General features: G+C 35.9%; 1 protein-coding gene across 2 annotated transcripts; it reads left to right on the top strand.

Annotated features, from left to right (window-relative positions):
* The first annotated feature begins 811 nt into the window (after window positions 1-811).
* On the top strand, window positions 812-9,462 carry LOC127845341 (aquaporin-4-like). Of its 2 annotated transcripts, none has more exons than XM_052376205.1 (4): window positions 812-960; window positions 4,569-5,309; window positions 7,248-7,328; window positions 8,104-9,462. In XM_052376205.1, exons 2-4 carry the CDS (start codon window positions 4,770-4,772, stop codon window positions 8,332-8,334), a joined length of 852 nt encoding a protein of 283 aa, XP_052232165.1. In that variant the 5' UTR covers window positions 812-960; window positions 4,569-4,769; the 3' UTR covers window positions 8,335-9,462. The 2 variants fall into 2 exon arrangements, with proteins under 2 accessions (XP_052232165.1, XP_052232166.1); XM_052376206.1 differs by lacking the exon at window positions 812-960 and adding an exon at window positions 2,681-2,910.
* The last annotated feature ends 3,684 nt before the right edge of the window (window positions 9,463-13,146 follow it).

A 13,146-nucleotide genomic window follows, 5' to 3' on the forward strand; every position in this document is an offset into this window, starting at 1 on the left:
CACGATATGAGGATGTACTCATAGTACAAGTCACAACAAAAGTGAGTTTCGTTTCACGATATACATGTTTCACTGCAACGCAATGCGGTCGTTCTTTGGTTTTGAAGACCGAAGTGTTGAGTATGCACTCAATGTCGACACTACATAGCCCTGTGGTTACACAAAAGCTAATAACTGCGGGAGCCTTCAGCGCTTTGATTGCTACATCCTATCATATTTTCTAAGTAACTATTGAGTATGCGAATAACTGTGCTACATTCTATCATATTTTCTAAATAACTATTGAGTATTCGAATAACTGTGCTTTATTCGATAATACTTCCTAATTTAACGAATAGGTTTTCGATTTTGTGTGCAACATTTGATTATATTCGCGCAATAAACTTACAATTAACTTAAAATAAAGATTAAAATAATAATGTTTAAAATGCATTCAGAAGATTTACGCATGTCAAGGCATATCCTTGACCTTATTGAAGTGAGAAATAACAATGTATTGTTAACCATTTTATGCCCAGTGGACTCTCCCATCCTTCTACATTGGATCAATTTATTTCCAAAATTAGGGATGTCTAGCATATGTTTTTCTATATTTAGAACATTTCTTTCAGAAATTCCTTTAAGCAAACGGCCTTTTTTTCTAGACGCTAGGCATAAATTGGTTAAACGGCCAACGAAAAAAAGTAGAGCCTATCTAGCGTTCCTATTTATTTGAGATAATAGTTGGGCCAGAAAACATTTGTCTGTATCAATGAAAATATTTCATTAGGTTTGCAGATTTTCTTTAAGAGAACACTCAGGCAATCACCGGGTACAACCTTTAACCCTAACCGTAAACATGTTTAAATCGGTACATACCGGTATGCCGCTAAGAGGAAGGAGTTACATTTCATACAACACGATTAAATTAAGTACACTTGGGTGTTAAATACGGGGAATTAATACGATCAAAAGGAAATGGTAACGTTAAAAAAACATTTAATATTTTGAGTTAAATACTCTTGATTTTAATGAGTTTCATATCAGTATTTGTGTTTTAACTATACTATATTCACTGGTACGTAATTCGTCATGTGTAGTTAATTATTTTGGTAATGGCGTGTTGCTTGGCGTCTATATAAGTATTGATTGTGTCGAATGTATCGGTATATGCCTATTCCTCCTTAAATAAATAAAACTTCATAATCATAATAATTTGTATTCATTGGTTTGACCATACCTTATAAAGTAGTTTATTTGCAGAAAGAAATTATTTTCAAAATAAAGACAAAGCGGCATAGTTTATACAAAAGGAATATAGGTGATTCGTACGCATGTATAAGGAATGGTATATAACAAATCTATGGATATCAAGCTATTTAGATCTACTTATCAGAATATGGCTACAAATACAAATAGTTGTACAGAAATAAAGCGTCGATCTTCCATGTATGTACGTTAAGTTTCTCGGTTATTAAATTCAATATTTATATAGTAATAGTGTTAAACAAAAACACTCATTAATGGAACCAGCAAATTACGTTTGGAGCAAGTTTGGGTTGACAAGTATAGTACGCTTGTTTAACCAGAGTCGTAGATAATGTTGTTATACGTTTCTGATTTAATAAGTCACTCGTTCAGCGTTGTTTGACAAATAACGAACATGATGAAACAGGTGTAAGTGCCGTGTATACGTGCTGTCGGATGTTTAAGGTCGTATGGTCAAACTTAAGCACGTCTGTCACTTAATATTGGCTTTGTAAACGTTTTTATTATTTCAAAGGGTCAAAAGGTTAAAGGTTCAGGTTTATAGACTGTAACTGGTGGCGCATCTTCGGGCAACTTCACACAAACACACAAGGCAAACACGCTAAATATTGTTAACTTCATGCATGAATACATTATATTTGTCCCTCGAACAGTTAAATATGTTGCAATAATGTTTTGGTCAATACATTTAAAGGGGCCTTTTCACAGTTTTTGGCATGTCTTGAAGTTTGTCATTAAATGCTTTATATTGATAAATGTAAACATTGGATCTAAAAAGCTTCAGTCAAAATTCAAGAATAAAATTTAAAAAAAAGAAAAAAGGTACCCTCAGCAGGGCTCGAACCACTGACCCCTGGAGTCGTGGAGTAAAAACTACTTAGACCACTCGGCTATCCTTCCTGATACACTGTCAGAGGTATTTTATGCTTAATGTAAGCAATCCTCGTAGTTTCACAAAATATAACGACAACAACAGAACTCTCCTAATTCGTTTCGCGTTGCAACGCTTTATAATTTTCATGTTTTTAAATCGTCAAAAGATGCATATTATGGCTATTTTAGAGCATGGTTAATGTTCAGTATTACTGTTTCCTCACAAATATCATAACTAAAACGAAAATTTGCGAATCTGAAACAACTTTTTTCAATTTCGTCAATTTACCCAAACGTGAAAATGCCCCTTTAAAGGAAAGCTATTTGACATTTATATCAACTTAATAACTGTATCGTCTTATTATATCAACACTTGATGGTCGCAGGGGGTATTTAAAACATAAACAAAAGATTTATCAAAACAAAATAAAATATTTATTTACAAATCTTTGCATTAAAACTATTCTAAAAATTGTGTAACCACGTCAAAATCAATACCAAATTCCATTGTTGACTGATTTGCCTCACCCTTAGCCATGAACTAGTTTATTCTGGTTTTTGAATCAATGACCGATGTTTGTGAAAACACGAACACCTTAAAAACTTTGATCTTTAGTGTATTACCTTAGTCACCGTATAACAATACCGTTGGTAAAATCTTTACCGGTTTTAGTGAGTAAATATTTAATCGATCTCGGTTTATGTAAAACAAATTTACAGTGGGATTGATACACGTCATATTTCATAAATTGGTGTTTGTTTAAGTTTGTGATATACGAAAACGGAAAGGTGAGTGATCCGGATGGATACTTAAAGGAAATCTCGTTATGCGTTCCTTATTGTTTATATAACCCCTCAGCTGTCGTATGCCATCTGTTTATTAAATTTGATGTATTTTCATCATAATGATGGGTGATTTCTTCTTTATGATGAGTGCTTTCGTGATTATGATGTCTATTCTGTTTAGTTGGATAAGCGCTTTCGAAGCCATGAGTCGTACCTTCTGTATAATGAGGAGTGTCTTCTTTATCATAGTGTTTACCTTTTTATTATGACAACCCTCTTCATTAGCACATGTACCTTCTCTTTAATGATGTACATTTATATCTTCTTGAATATGGTATCTTTTTGATTATCATTTAACCGTCTCTATTAAGAAGTGTATCTTCTTTTCAAATCCCTTTAAATATAAGCATATTGAAAACATGTGTCGTATATTTCCTCAATAACATGGTCGTGAAAAAAGACTACATGTATATCAAAACGAACCATTTAAATAATAAGTTTTAGCAATCCATTGTCAAACACAAATATAAATATGAACAAAAACTGACAAGTTAAACTTAATGTTTTTGGGTTAGGTACTTGGGGTAGTTTAACCATTTACGACTTAGATACGGATTTTTACGCATTTGTATTCCTTTAAAAAATTAAATTCAATTAAAGACCTTTCTTACTAGATTTCAGTTTTTAAGGCTTCATCTCCAACTCGTACATTCTGATGATCAGCAAACAGCATAAAACCTGAACAGACTGCGAGTTACTCGCAGGCTCTTCTGGTTTAATGCTGTTTGCAAATAGCCATTTTCACTTTGCTTCTGAGAGGGAAATGGTTTAGTCGTCCGATAACATGATAGAACCGTCTTTACTATCCTTAGTGTTGAAAGTGTAGGCTTAACCTAAGTGTCCGCAGGCCATATCGAAAACTCATTAAACAAACTTACCTTTCACATCAGACCTTTATATCGCATATCACAGTGATAAAGAACCTTTTTGTCGCAATATGTTTTTTCTCATTTGTGCAGTTTTACTTTTCCGTGTTAGAAATTCGCGAAACAACGTAAACAAATAGCGTTGACAATAATTAATTTTTATCATAAGTGGAGCATTTGTCTACAGACCTGTCCTCAAATGTTGTGTATTAATAATTGTCGGTGACAAAGACGGAGTAAATATTTCACACTTTTTCTCATTTCAGGTAATTAACTTACCACATGCAATAATCTCTAAAATAAGATAAATTGCAATGCTGGAATGTGAACTATTTCGTAATCAAATGTGTTTTAATTGTGACGTGATTTGCACACGTGCTTTTCACTGTATTGAACAACCTCGATCAGCGTGTTTTGTGTGTGTTTTTAAATTGTAAATATTTTTTTAGTTCTTTATTAAAAATGTGGCTTATCGTCATGTTACTAAAGCAAATACGTATAACGTAAAATCTTATATTTCAAGCGCATATTATATAAAACGTAAACCATGAATAGTTAACTTTAAATGTATATTTAGATGTCTAGTATAAGTATATAATTTGACGGTTGGATTTAAATGTGATCAACATTATTTTAATCCTAATTATAATCGCTATAAAAACTGTAATAGCATGTGAAGGGTATTGAAAATAAATGATTAGAAATCATAGCTTATTTTACTTTATTTATTTGCAGATACTGCTTTTGAAGTAGATGGTCATCGTACATTCGTACTGGATGGTCTGAATACCTTTTGAATGGGACATTTCTTATGTCAGAGAAGACAGTGTCTCTCTGCTCAGTAATCACAAAAGTAAAAAAAAGAAACGGACGATATACCTTGTTACCTTATAGATCTTATATACATTGTCAGTCAAGTGTATAGTACTGTGAAGAATGAAGACAAGTTTGGACGACGTGCGTTCCTTGCTATTTTGGAAGGCGGTTTTCGCAGAATTCATTGGTACTTTCATACTCGTGCTCGCGGGTATTGGGTCTACAGTGCAAGGCTGGACAGCGGACCATATTGACATTGTTCAGATCTCCTTGTCCTTCGGACTCTGTGTCGCTACCAGCGTATGGATCATTGGCCACATCAGCGGCGGCCACATTAACCCGGCCGTCACATGTGCCATGCTTGTCACAAGGAAAATAAGTCTCGTCCGAGCAATACTGTTCGTGGTCGCTCAGAGCTTAGGTGCGATTTCCGGCGCCGGCATCCTGAAGGCGGTTACTCCCGCGCTGCAAGTTGGCGGCCTGGGGACCACGACCTTGAATACAGGGGTTACCGAGGCTCAAGGTCTCGGAATTGAGCTACTTATAACCATGGTGCTGATACTTACGGTGTTCGCCGCATGTGACAGCAAAAGGACGGACCTCGCCGGAAGCTTCCCGCTCACCATTGGCTTTGCCGTGGCCATCGGTCACCTGTTTGCGGTCAGTGCAGTTATATTTATGTGTACCCTGTACACATGCATGTATAGGAATAGTCATATATATTATGGCATGTATGATCATGTGTTTACTTATGCCACAAGGCTGAAAAACAGATCTTTTATTCAATGCATTTATGTCGTGACCAATGATTTATGACATTATCAGAATGATCAAACGATCGTAGGTCACCTGTAGGTGAACAACTGCATCGGCATATTTAAGCGTTAACATAAGTTGTCGCCGTAAGAGACAAACCATAACTTGAGCATTTAAAGATCTCAAAGGAAGAACTAACATAACTGCTTGCTGTCCCACCATTATGTTTTCGACCGATCAGTGTATTATGTCAACAATCAGACTATCTGCCTGTATGGATATTCCTGCTCAGAGCGTGTGAGTCGTGTCATATCAAAATAGGTTTTATGGAATATGCGACCGGGGAAGCTACACTGTCCGCTATGAAGTCACACAAGATTGTGTAGTCTCATAAGCGGACATGGCAGCTCCTGACCAGACTTTGTGATTGCGCACGCCAGTTTGGAGGTATGGTGGCCGCATATTATATGCGACTCATATCGCAAACCCTACACCATTATCAGATATATTACCGTAAAAATGCTTCTTACCGATACTAAGCATTGCAACTGCAACTGAAAGAGCGTGTTTTAGTTTAACAAGACTCAGACCATTATGGTTAAGTAAAAGCCCTTTTTTAACCCTTTGTTTCAACTGATCATTTTACATTTTTCTCGTTCAAAGGTTTATTCGACCAGGTTTTAATTGCCTAGTTATGTCCAATTCAAAAAGGTCAATGACCGAATGTCCGTACTTTATTTGTACAATTACTTATTTAACTACATTGCATTTCGGTGTGCTATGCAAATAAAGTTAGTTGATAATCGACTTTAAAGATATTGAGTCGTTACCTTTGACAATTGGTACGGTATTTTTGTCAAGCGTAAGAAATTAACATAATATAATATATATACCTGAATGGCCCACCTCCTCTGCTTATAAGAAATCATAAAAGTTTATGCATTTGACATACTAACCGATCATTGACATTTTATGACACTAACAACAATAACATGTCACTTTTCAAACATTATAATCTATTATGATCACTCTTATATGAAAATTTATCTCTCTATCTCGTCTACATTAAACCATAATAACGTTGGTTTTTAAGCAAGCCAATATGACAATGTAAGGTATCAATAGTTTTGCAGTAAAAGGGACGTAACTTCAATCGTTTAATTAAATGATGTTATTTGTTCATTTTATGCGACAAATAAACTACGAGTAAATGCCCTGATATTTCTAATTATACATCTTCAGTTGAATATCGATATTAAAGGGTTTATTAAAGCTCAGAAATTTCGTTGGAAATCTATTTTTATGTCCCCACCACTATAGTGGGGGGCATATTGTTTTTGCGCTGTCTGTTGGTTTGTTGGTTTGTTTGGTCAAACTTTAACATTTTGCAATAACTTTTGCAATATTGAAGATAGCAACTTGATATTTGGCATGCGTGTGTATCTCATGGAGCTGCACAATTTGAGTGGTGAAAGGTCAAGGTCATCCTTCAAGGTCAAAGGTCAAATATATAGCTTCAAAGCGGCGCAAAAGGGGACATAGTGTTTTTGACAAACACATATCTTGCTTTATAATCATATTTTCGTTAATGGTCAAATCGTCAATATCGCAATGTATGCACCGCGATTTATCATGAGTATCATCATCAGTAGCAGCATCGCTAGCAACAGCATTATGTTTATTTTCATTTTACAAAAGTTTCGAAATAAATACTTATTTATTCATCAATTCTACCCTGCCGAAAGGCGTATAGATTTAGAAATGGTAAACGGCGCATGTTATGAATACTTAAAATTGTATCTATCAATAAGCGCATGCACACATTATGGTTCCTGATTACAGGTTGAGTTTACCGGGGCCAGTATGAATCCCGCCAGAAGCCTGGGACCGGCCGTTGTCATGAATATCTGGACTAACCACTGGGTAAGCAATCGAAATACAACAGTTAATAGATATAGCACAACTTCGCAATAGCATATTTTATCGAAACAAAAATTGTAACTCCCGTTACTTTGTCGATATAAAATTATTCTGACATTGCCGATTATTCGTTTAGACTAATGTATTGGGGTATCTGAATGTCCAAGTCGCTCTTTAATACGATCTGATTAACATAAGTAAAGAGTGCAAGCAAAGTAATAAAAAATGTAATGAATATTTGCGTGCATGCGTTTATAGCAGTGTACTACATGGTACAAGTAAATTAACAAAATCCTTCCCGGCGACATTATATCGCGTTATCACCATCGTTCTGTCTCACGTCGCATTATCATCATCAAGCAGTCGCGTTTTCGTTATCGAAGTATCCTTTTTCGCGTTATCATCTTCGTACTGTCGAGTATCGCGTTTAACCCATTTATGCCTAGCGTCTAGAAAAAAGGTCTTGGCAAACAGCATAGACCCAGATGAGACGCAGCATGATGCGGCGTCTCATCTGGGTCTGCGCTGTTTGCTTAAAGGAATTTCTGTAAGAAATATTCTAAATATAGAAATAAATATACTAGACATCCCTAATTTTGGAAATAAATTGATCCAATTTAGAATGATGGGAGAGTCCACTAGGCTTACATGGGTTCAAAGAAATTCCTTTTATGGCGATAACCTAAACGCAATTTCGTAAATAAGCAAAACAAAAACAATCCAATCGCTCCGACCAATAAGATAACCAACATATCCCACGGCCCCCTCTCTATTTCAGATCTACTGGGTCGGACCGATCACGGGAGGGGTTCTGGGAGGGTTGCTTTACGACAACATCCTTGCTTCCAACGCTTCGCTAATGAAGGCCAGAACCTGCCTAATGGGGTCGCAGTTCGATGACGGGGAAACCCCGGAACGGAAACCCGACTTCAAACGGACACCCGACTTCAAACCACTTAGCACCGAGGAACCGAAGAAGTCCGATGACGATGATATCCTAAAGTCATAGCATGTTTGATATACCTGGATGCGAGTTTTGTAGGTTACCAGTGGTGTAAAAGCATTTAGGATGCGTTTATGTTTAGCATAGTGTGGTTGACCATTTTTTGTTATATAAATTTCGTGTGTTTTGTCAATGGTGTGAATGTTATTAACTTATTGGTCTCCTTTACTGAAAACAGTTTATTATAGTTTACGAGCTGTACCCGAGCTATTAGTTGTGTATTAACACCCATACCCATTTTGTATTGTTCATCTTAAGACAATCTTATAGTGTTGGCTGCACGATGATTATCATGTGTTTGTTTCTTGTGGTATTTTTGGAGGTTTTATGCATTGTATTTAAATTTTGTTCATTCGTATGCATGTTATAGGACGGATATGTCTTAAGATATTTAACAAATTCATATTGATCAAATAATTATGTGTCAATTCAATGTCATGCATAGGCCCGTTTTAATCACGAATAAGTAAAACCCATTTGTATATATAATGGTTATAGCTTTATATTTATAATGCATGAACTAAAAATGTCGAATTGTTACGTGTATTAACATAATTAAAACTTTAAACGTTTACATGTTGTATTCAGTTGATCTTAACTGAATACAACACAAGACTTAGCCACAGAGGGGGTTTCACTCTAATCAGGGTCAAAGAAACAGGCTTCAGGTACGTCATCTTCCCATGTGCCAATTTTAGTTTATCGTTTATCAACCAGTGTGACGCATATTTACAAAGTTCAGTCCTTCAAGATGGCCATCAACGCCCATTTTCTGAGAAGCATCCCTATTTTATTTTAGTCCTGTTTTGCACAGAACACGGATGGCCATCAATTGTTGACTTCAATGTGTTCCTTTTTTACACGGATTAAATCATGTGTTATAGCTCTTAGCCCAACTATAGTCTGTTTAAACGAGACTTGCTATATTCAGGTTCATATCTATCTTGAAACGATCTGATACTGTGATTTCTTTATAAATATATCTGAGGTATATGTAAGATTGTGTATTTATTCATAACATATCACATGAGTGTCATATTTTGTATAGGAAGCATGCCATGGTTCTTTTAATCATATAAGTTGATCACCTCTTTTACTTTTTTACATTAAATGCACAGTGCTTTATCAATTATCTATATTGTTTTGTTTTATGTGAACCATACTATGTAACATGTGCCGAAAATTATCCATCCTTCCGTACAGGTGATGATAATAATAATAATCATAATAATAATAATATTTGATAATAATGTTATTATTATATTGGTTTACTTGGGGATGACAGTACGTTTTGTCAATCCTGGGCAAAAATCTTAAAGCCTCGGTCGACAGTGTTTGTTGAGGGTTTTTAGTACGCACCGTCACCTTTAAAACACTCAATATTACAAATAAACGGTAATGTACAACCCATTAGAATATACAAGTACTAAATACAGTTATACAACGGCAGATTCAGGACTTTCGTTTCAATACGCATGTTATTCTTTTTTAAGACGTGACATATTTTCAAGATGTCGTGTCAATCAGAAGTTACAACACCGCGTTGTTTTAAATCAGTAATAATCAAGATTTAATAAATTCCAAACATATTGTTCAACACAGAATGGATTAATACAGTGCTGTTTCCAAGTGTGTATTATATTTGGAAAGAATAAGCGATTAATGTTTGGCTTAAAAAAAGTGCCGACATATATCTCTGCTCTGCATTGTCATCCTCGCGATCGTTTCGTGTTAATATGTTGTGTAATGCCTCCGACTACTTATTATCAGCAGCGTCTAGTACTGTTTAGCAAAACAATATTGATAATGTTTAAAGAATACAAACACATTCAACTAGAAATGGCGCGGCAGAGGCCGACGCGTATCCCCACGCCGAAGGTATGACCCAGAGGTGCCCCAGGACTGGTAATGGAGTCATGCATAGTTTAAATTGACGGTATTGTCATAAGAGATGTTCAGTATCAATCAAAATTTGAAGTAAATGGGTGTAGAAATGAAGAAGTTTATGTTAAATAACCTACAAAAAATGAGTGAAAATATCTAACCCGGCCACACCCCAAACCCCATAACTTTTGACCCAGGGGTCAGATTAAAATTACAAATAGTGCACTGTGGCACATACGGTATGCTCATAGCTACCATGTGTGTGAGTTTCAATGTTGTAGTGCTAATAGTGTTAGAGGAGATAGTGGCCAGGACGGACGGACAGACGGCGGAGTTAACCACATAAAAGATTTCAAAATCTAAACGCGGACCCTAAGTTCAAGGTCAAGGTCATAGGGGTAACACATTTTATTTTTTTTATTCAATATCATACATATAATGTAAATATGTATATGATCATACAACACAGTGATTGTATAAAGCAATAAAGTTCAGACATGTTATACAAGATATGCTAATATATATATATATATATATATATATATATATATATATATATATATATATATATATATATATATATATATATATATATATATTTTAGAGAGAAAAGAACAACAGAGCAATAGTTATGAAAAAAGATGAGTAAAACATTTTATGCGCATGGAAAGGTCTTGTCAAGATACACATGCGTACCAAATATGAAAGTAATATCTGAAGGGACACATACGTTATGAGATTTTTTGAATTCGGTCGCAGATTAAGAACCTGAACGCGGACACCAAGTTCAAAAATTTCATGCGCATGGAAATGTGTTGTCCAGATACACATGATCACCAAACATGAAAGCAATATCTGTAGGAACACATCAGGTATGAGCCTTTTTCGAATCGCGGTCGCAGATTTCGAAACCTGAACGCTGACCTTTCAATGTCAAGGTCACAGGGGGTCAAACAATTTATGCGCATGGAAAGGTGTTGTCCAGATCACATGCAGACCAAATATGAAAGCAATATATGAAGGGACACAGTAGTTATGAGCCTTTTTCGAATCGCGGTCGCAGATTTCGAAACCTGAAAACTGACCCCAAGTTAAAGGTCAACGTCACGGGTGTCAAAAAAAGTATGCGCATGGAAAGGTGTTGTCCAGATACAGATGCATACCGAATGTAAAAGCAATATCTGAAGGAACACAGTAGTTATGAACCTTTTTCAAATCGCAGTCGCAGATTTCGAAACCTGAAAACTGTCCCCAAGTTCAAGGTCAAGGTAACAGGGGTAAAAAAATGTATGCGCATGGATAGGTGTTGTCTAGATACACATGCGTACCAAATATGAACGCAATATCTGAAGGGACACAGTAGTTATGAGCCTTTTTCGGATCGCGGTCGCAGGAAAATCTCTGACCCTGCCCCACCCCCACCCCAGGGGTTTTCCTCGCTTCATTGGGAAAAGGCCCTAGCTTATGGATTTTGGGAAGAAACTGGTGTAAGTTAGGATTTTGGGGAAAACTGCATGATTTTAAAGAAATGTTCAATTGGGAAGCGGCCTTAGGCCTCTGTTATATAAGGCTGAAAACCCCTGAAACCCCATAACTTTTTACCCAGGGATCAGATCAAAATTCCGTCGCTGTCACCGTCGCACATATGCTCATAGCTACCATGTGTTTAAGTTTCAAGGTGCTAGTGCTAATAGTGTAGGAGGAGATACTGGCCAAAACGGACGGACGGCGGAGATAACCATATAATCCCCACTTTTCTCCGAAAAGCGTGGGGATAAAGATATATTCTGACCAGTCATTGCGATTTAGAAAACAATTTGTCAAATACTATGCATTATTCACGCGGAATGAAAGCATACCATTTAACTGAATATGGAATTGATAAATGTTTCTTAATGGATAAACGTTGTAAATACATTGGGCATATGATATCAACATGACGCGTATGATACATTCAAAGTTTTATTTTCGTTTAGTTCTGGTGGTAATCATGTGTTTTATACTTTAGTTCTGCGCGAGAATGAAATAATGCCCCATGCGGCAATAAAAATTTTCGCACGCTAAGGTATATGGGAATTGTCCTGAGAAAGTAACGTTATGTGTGTATAAATTATAAATAACAAAAAATGTTGCCGGCTTGTTTCAACACAGAGGTAAACAGTAGAAAATGCATAATAAGCATTTATATTAGGTTATTATACAAATACTGTCGAAATATTGACGCACACGGAGTATTTAAAACAATAAGCGGTCAAATATGATTGATCTTGAAGATATAATCACACAATAATTGATGGTACCATAGTCAGATCAGATATCACAGCTAACCCTTGTACATAATTGATGGTACCATAGTCAGATCAGATATTACAGCTAACCCTTGTACATAATTGATGGTACCATAGTCAGATCAGATATCACAGCTAACCCTTGTACATAATTGATGGTACCATAGTCAGATCAGATATCACAGCTAACCCTTGTACATAATTGATGGTACCATAGTCAGATCAGATATCACAGCTAACCCTTGTACATAATTGATGGTACCATAGTCAGATCAGATATCACAGCTAACCCTTGTACATAATTGATGGTACCATAGTCAGATCAGATATCACAGCTAACCCTTGTACATAATTGATGGTACCATAGTCAGATCAGATATCACAGCTAACCCTTGTACATAATTGATGGTACCATAGTCAGATCAGATATCACAGCTAACCCTTGTACATAATTGATGGTACCATAGTCAGATCAGATATCACAGCTAACCCTTGTACATAATTGATGGTACCATAGTCAGATCAGATATCACAGCTAACCCTTGTACATAATTGATGGTATCATAGTCAGATCAGATATCACAGCTAACCCTTGTACATAATTGATAATACCATAGTCAGATCAGATATCACAGCTAACCCTTGT

The sequence above is a fragment of the Dreissena polymorpha genome, chromosome 9 (assembly GCF_020536995.1).
Source record: "Dreissena polymorpha isolate Duluth1 chromosome 9, UMN_Dpol_1.0, whole genome shotgun sequence".
NCBI lineage: Eukaryota > Metazoa > Mollusca > Bivalvia > Myida > Dreissenidae > Dreissena > Dreissena polymorpha.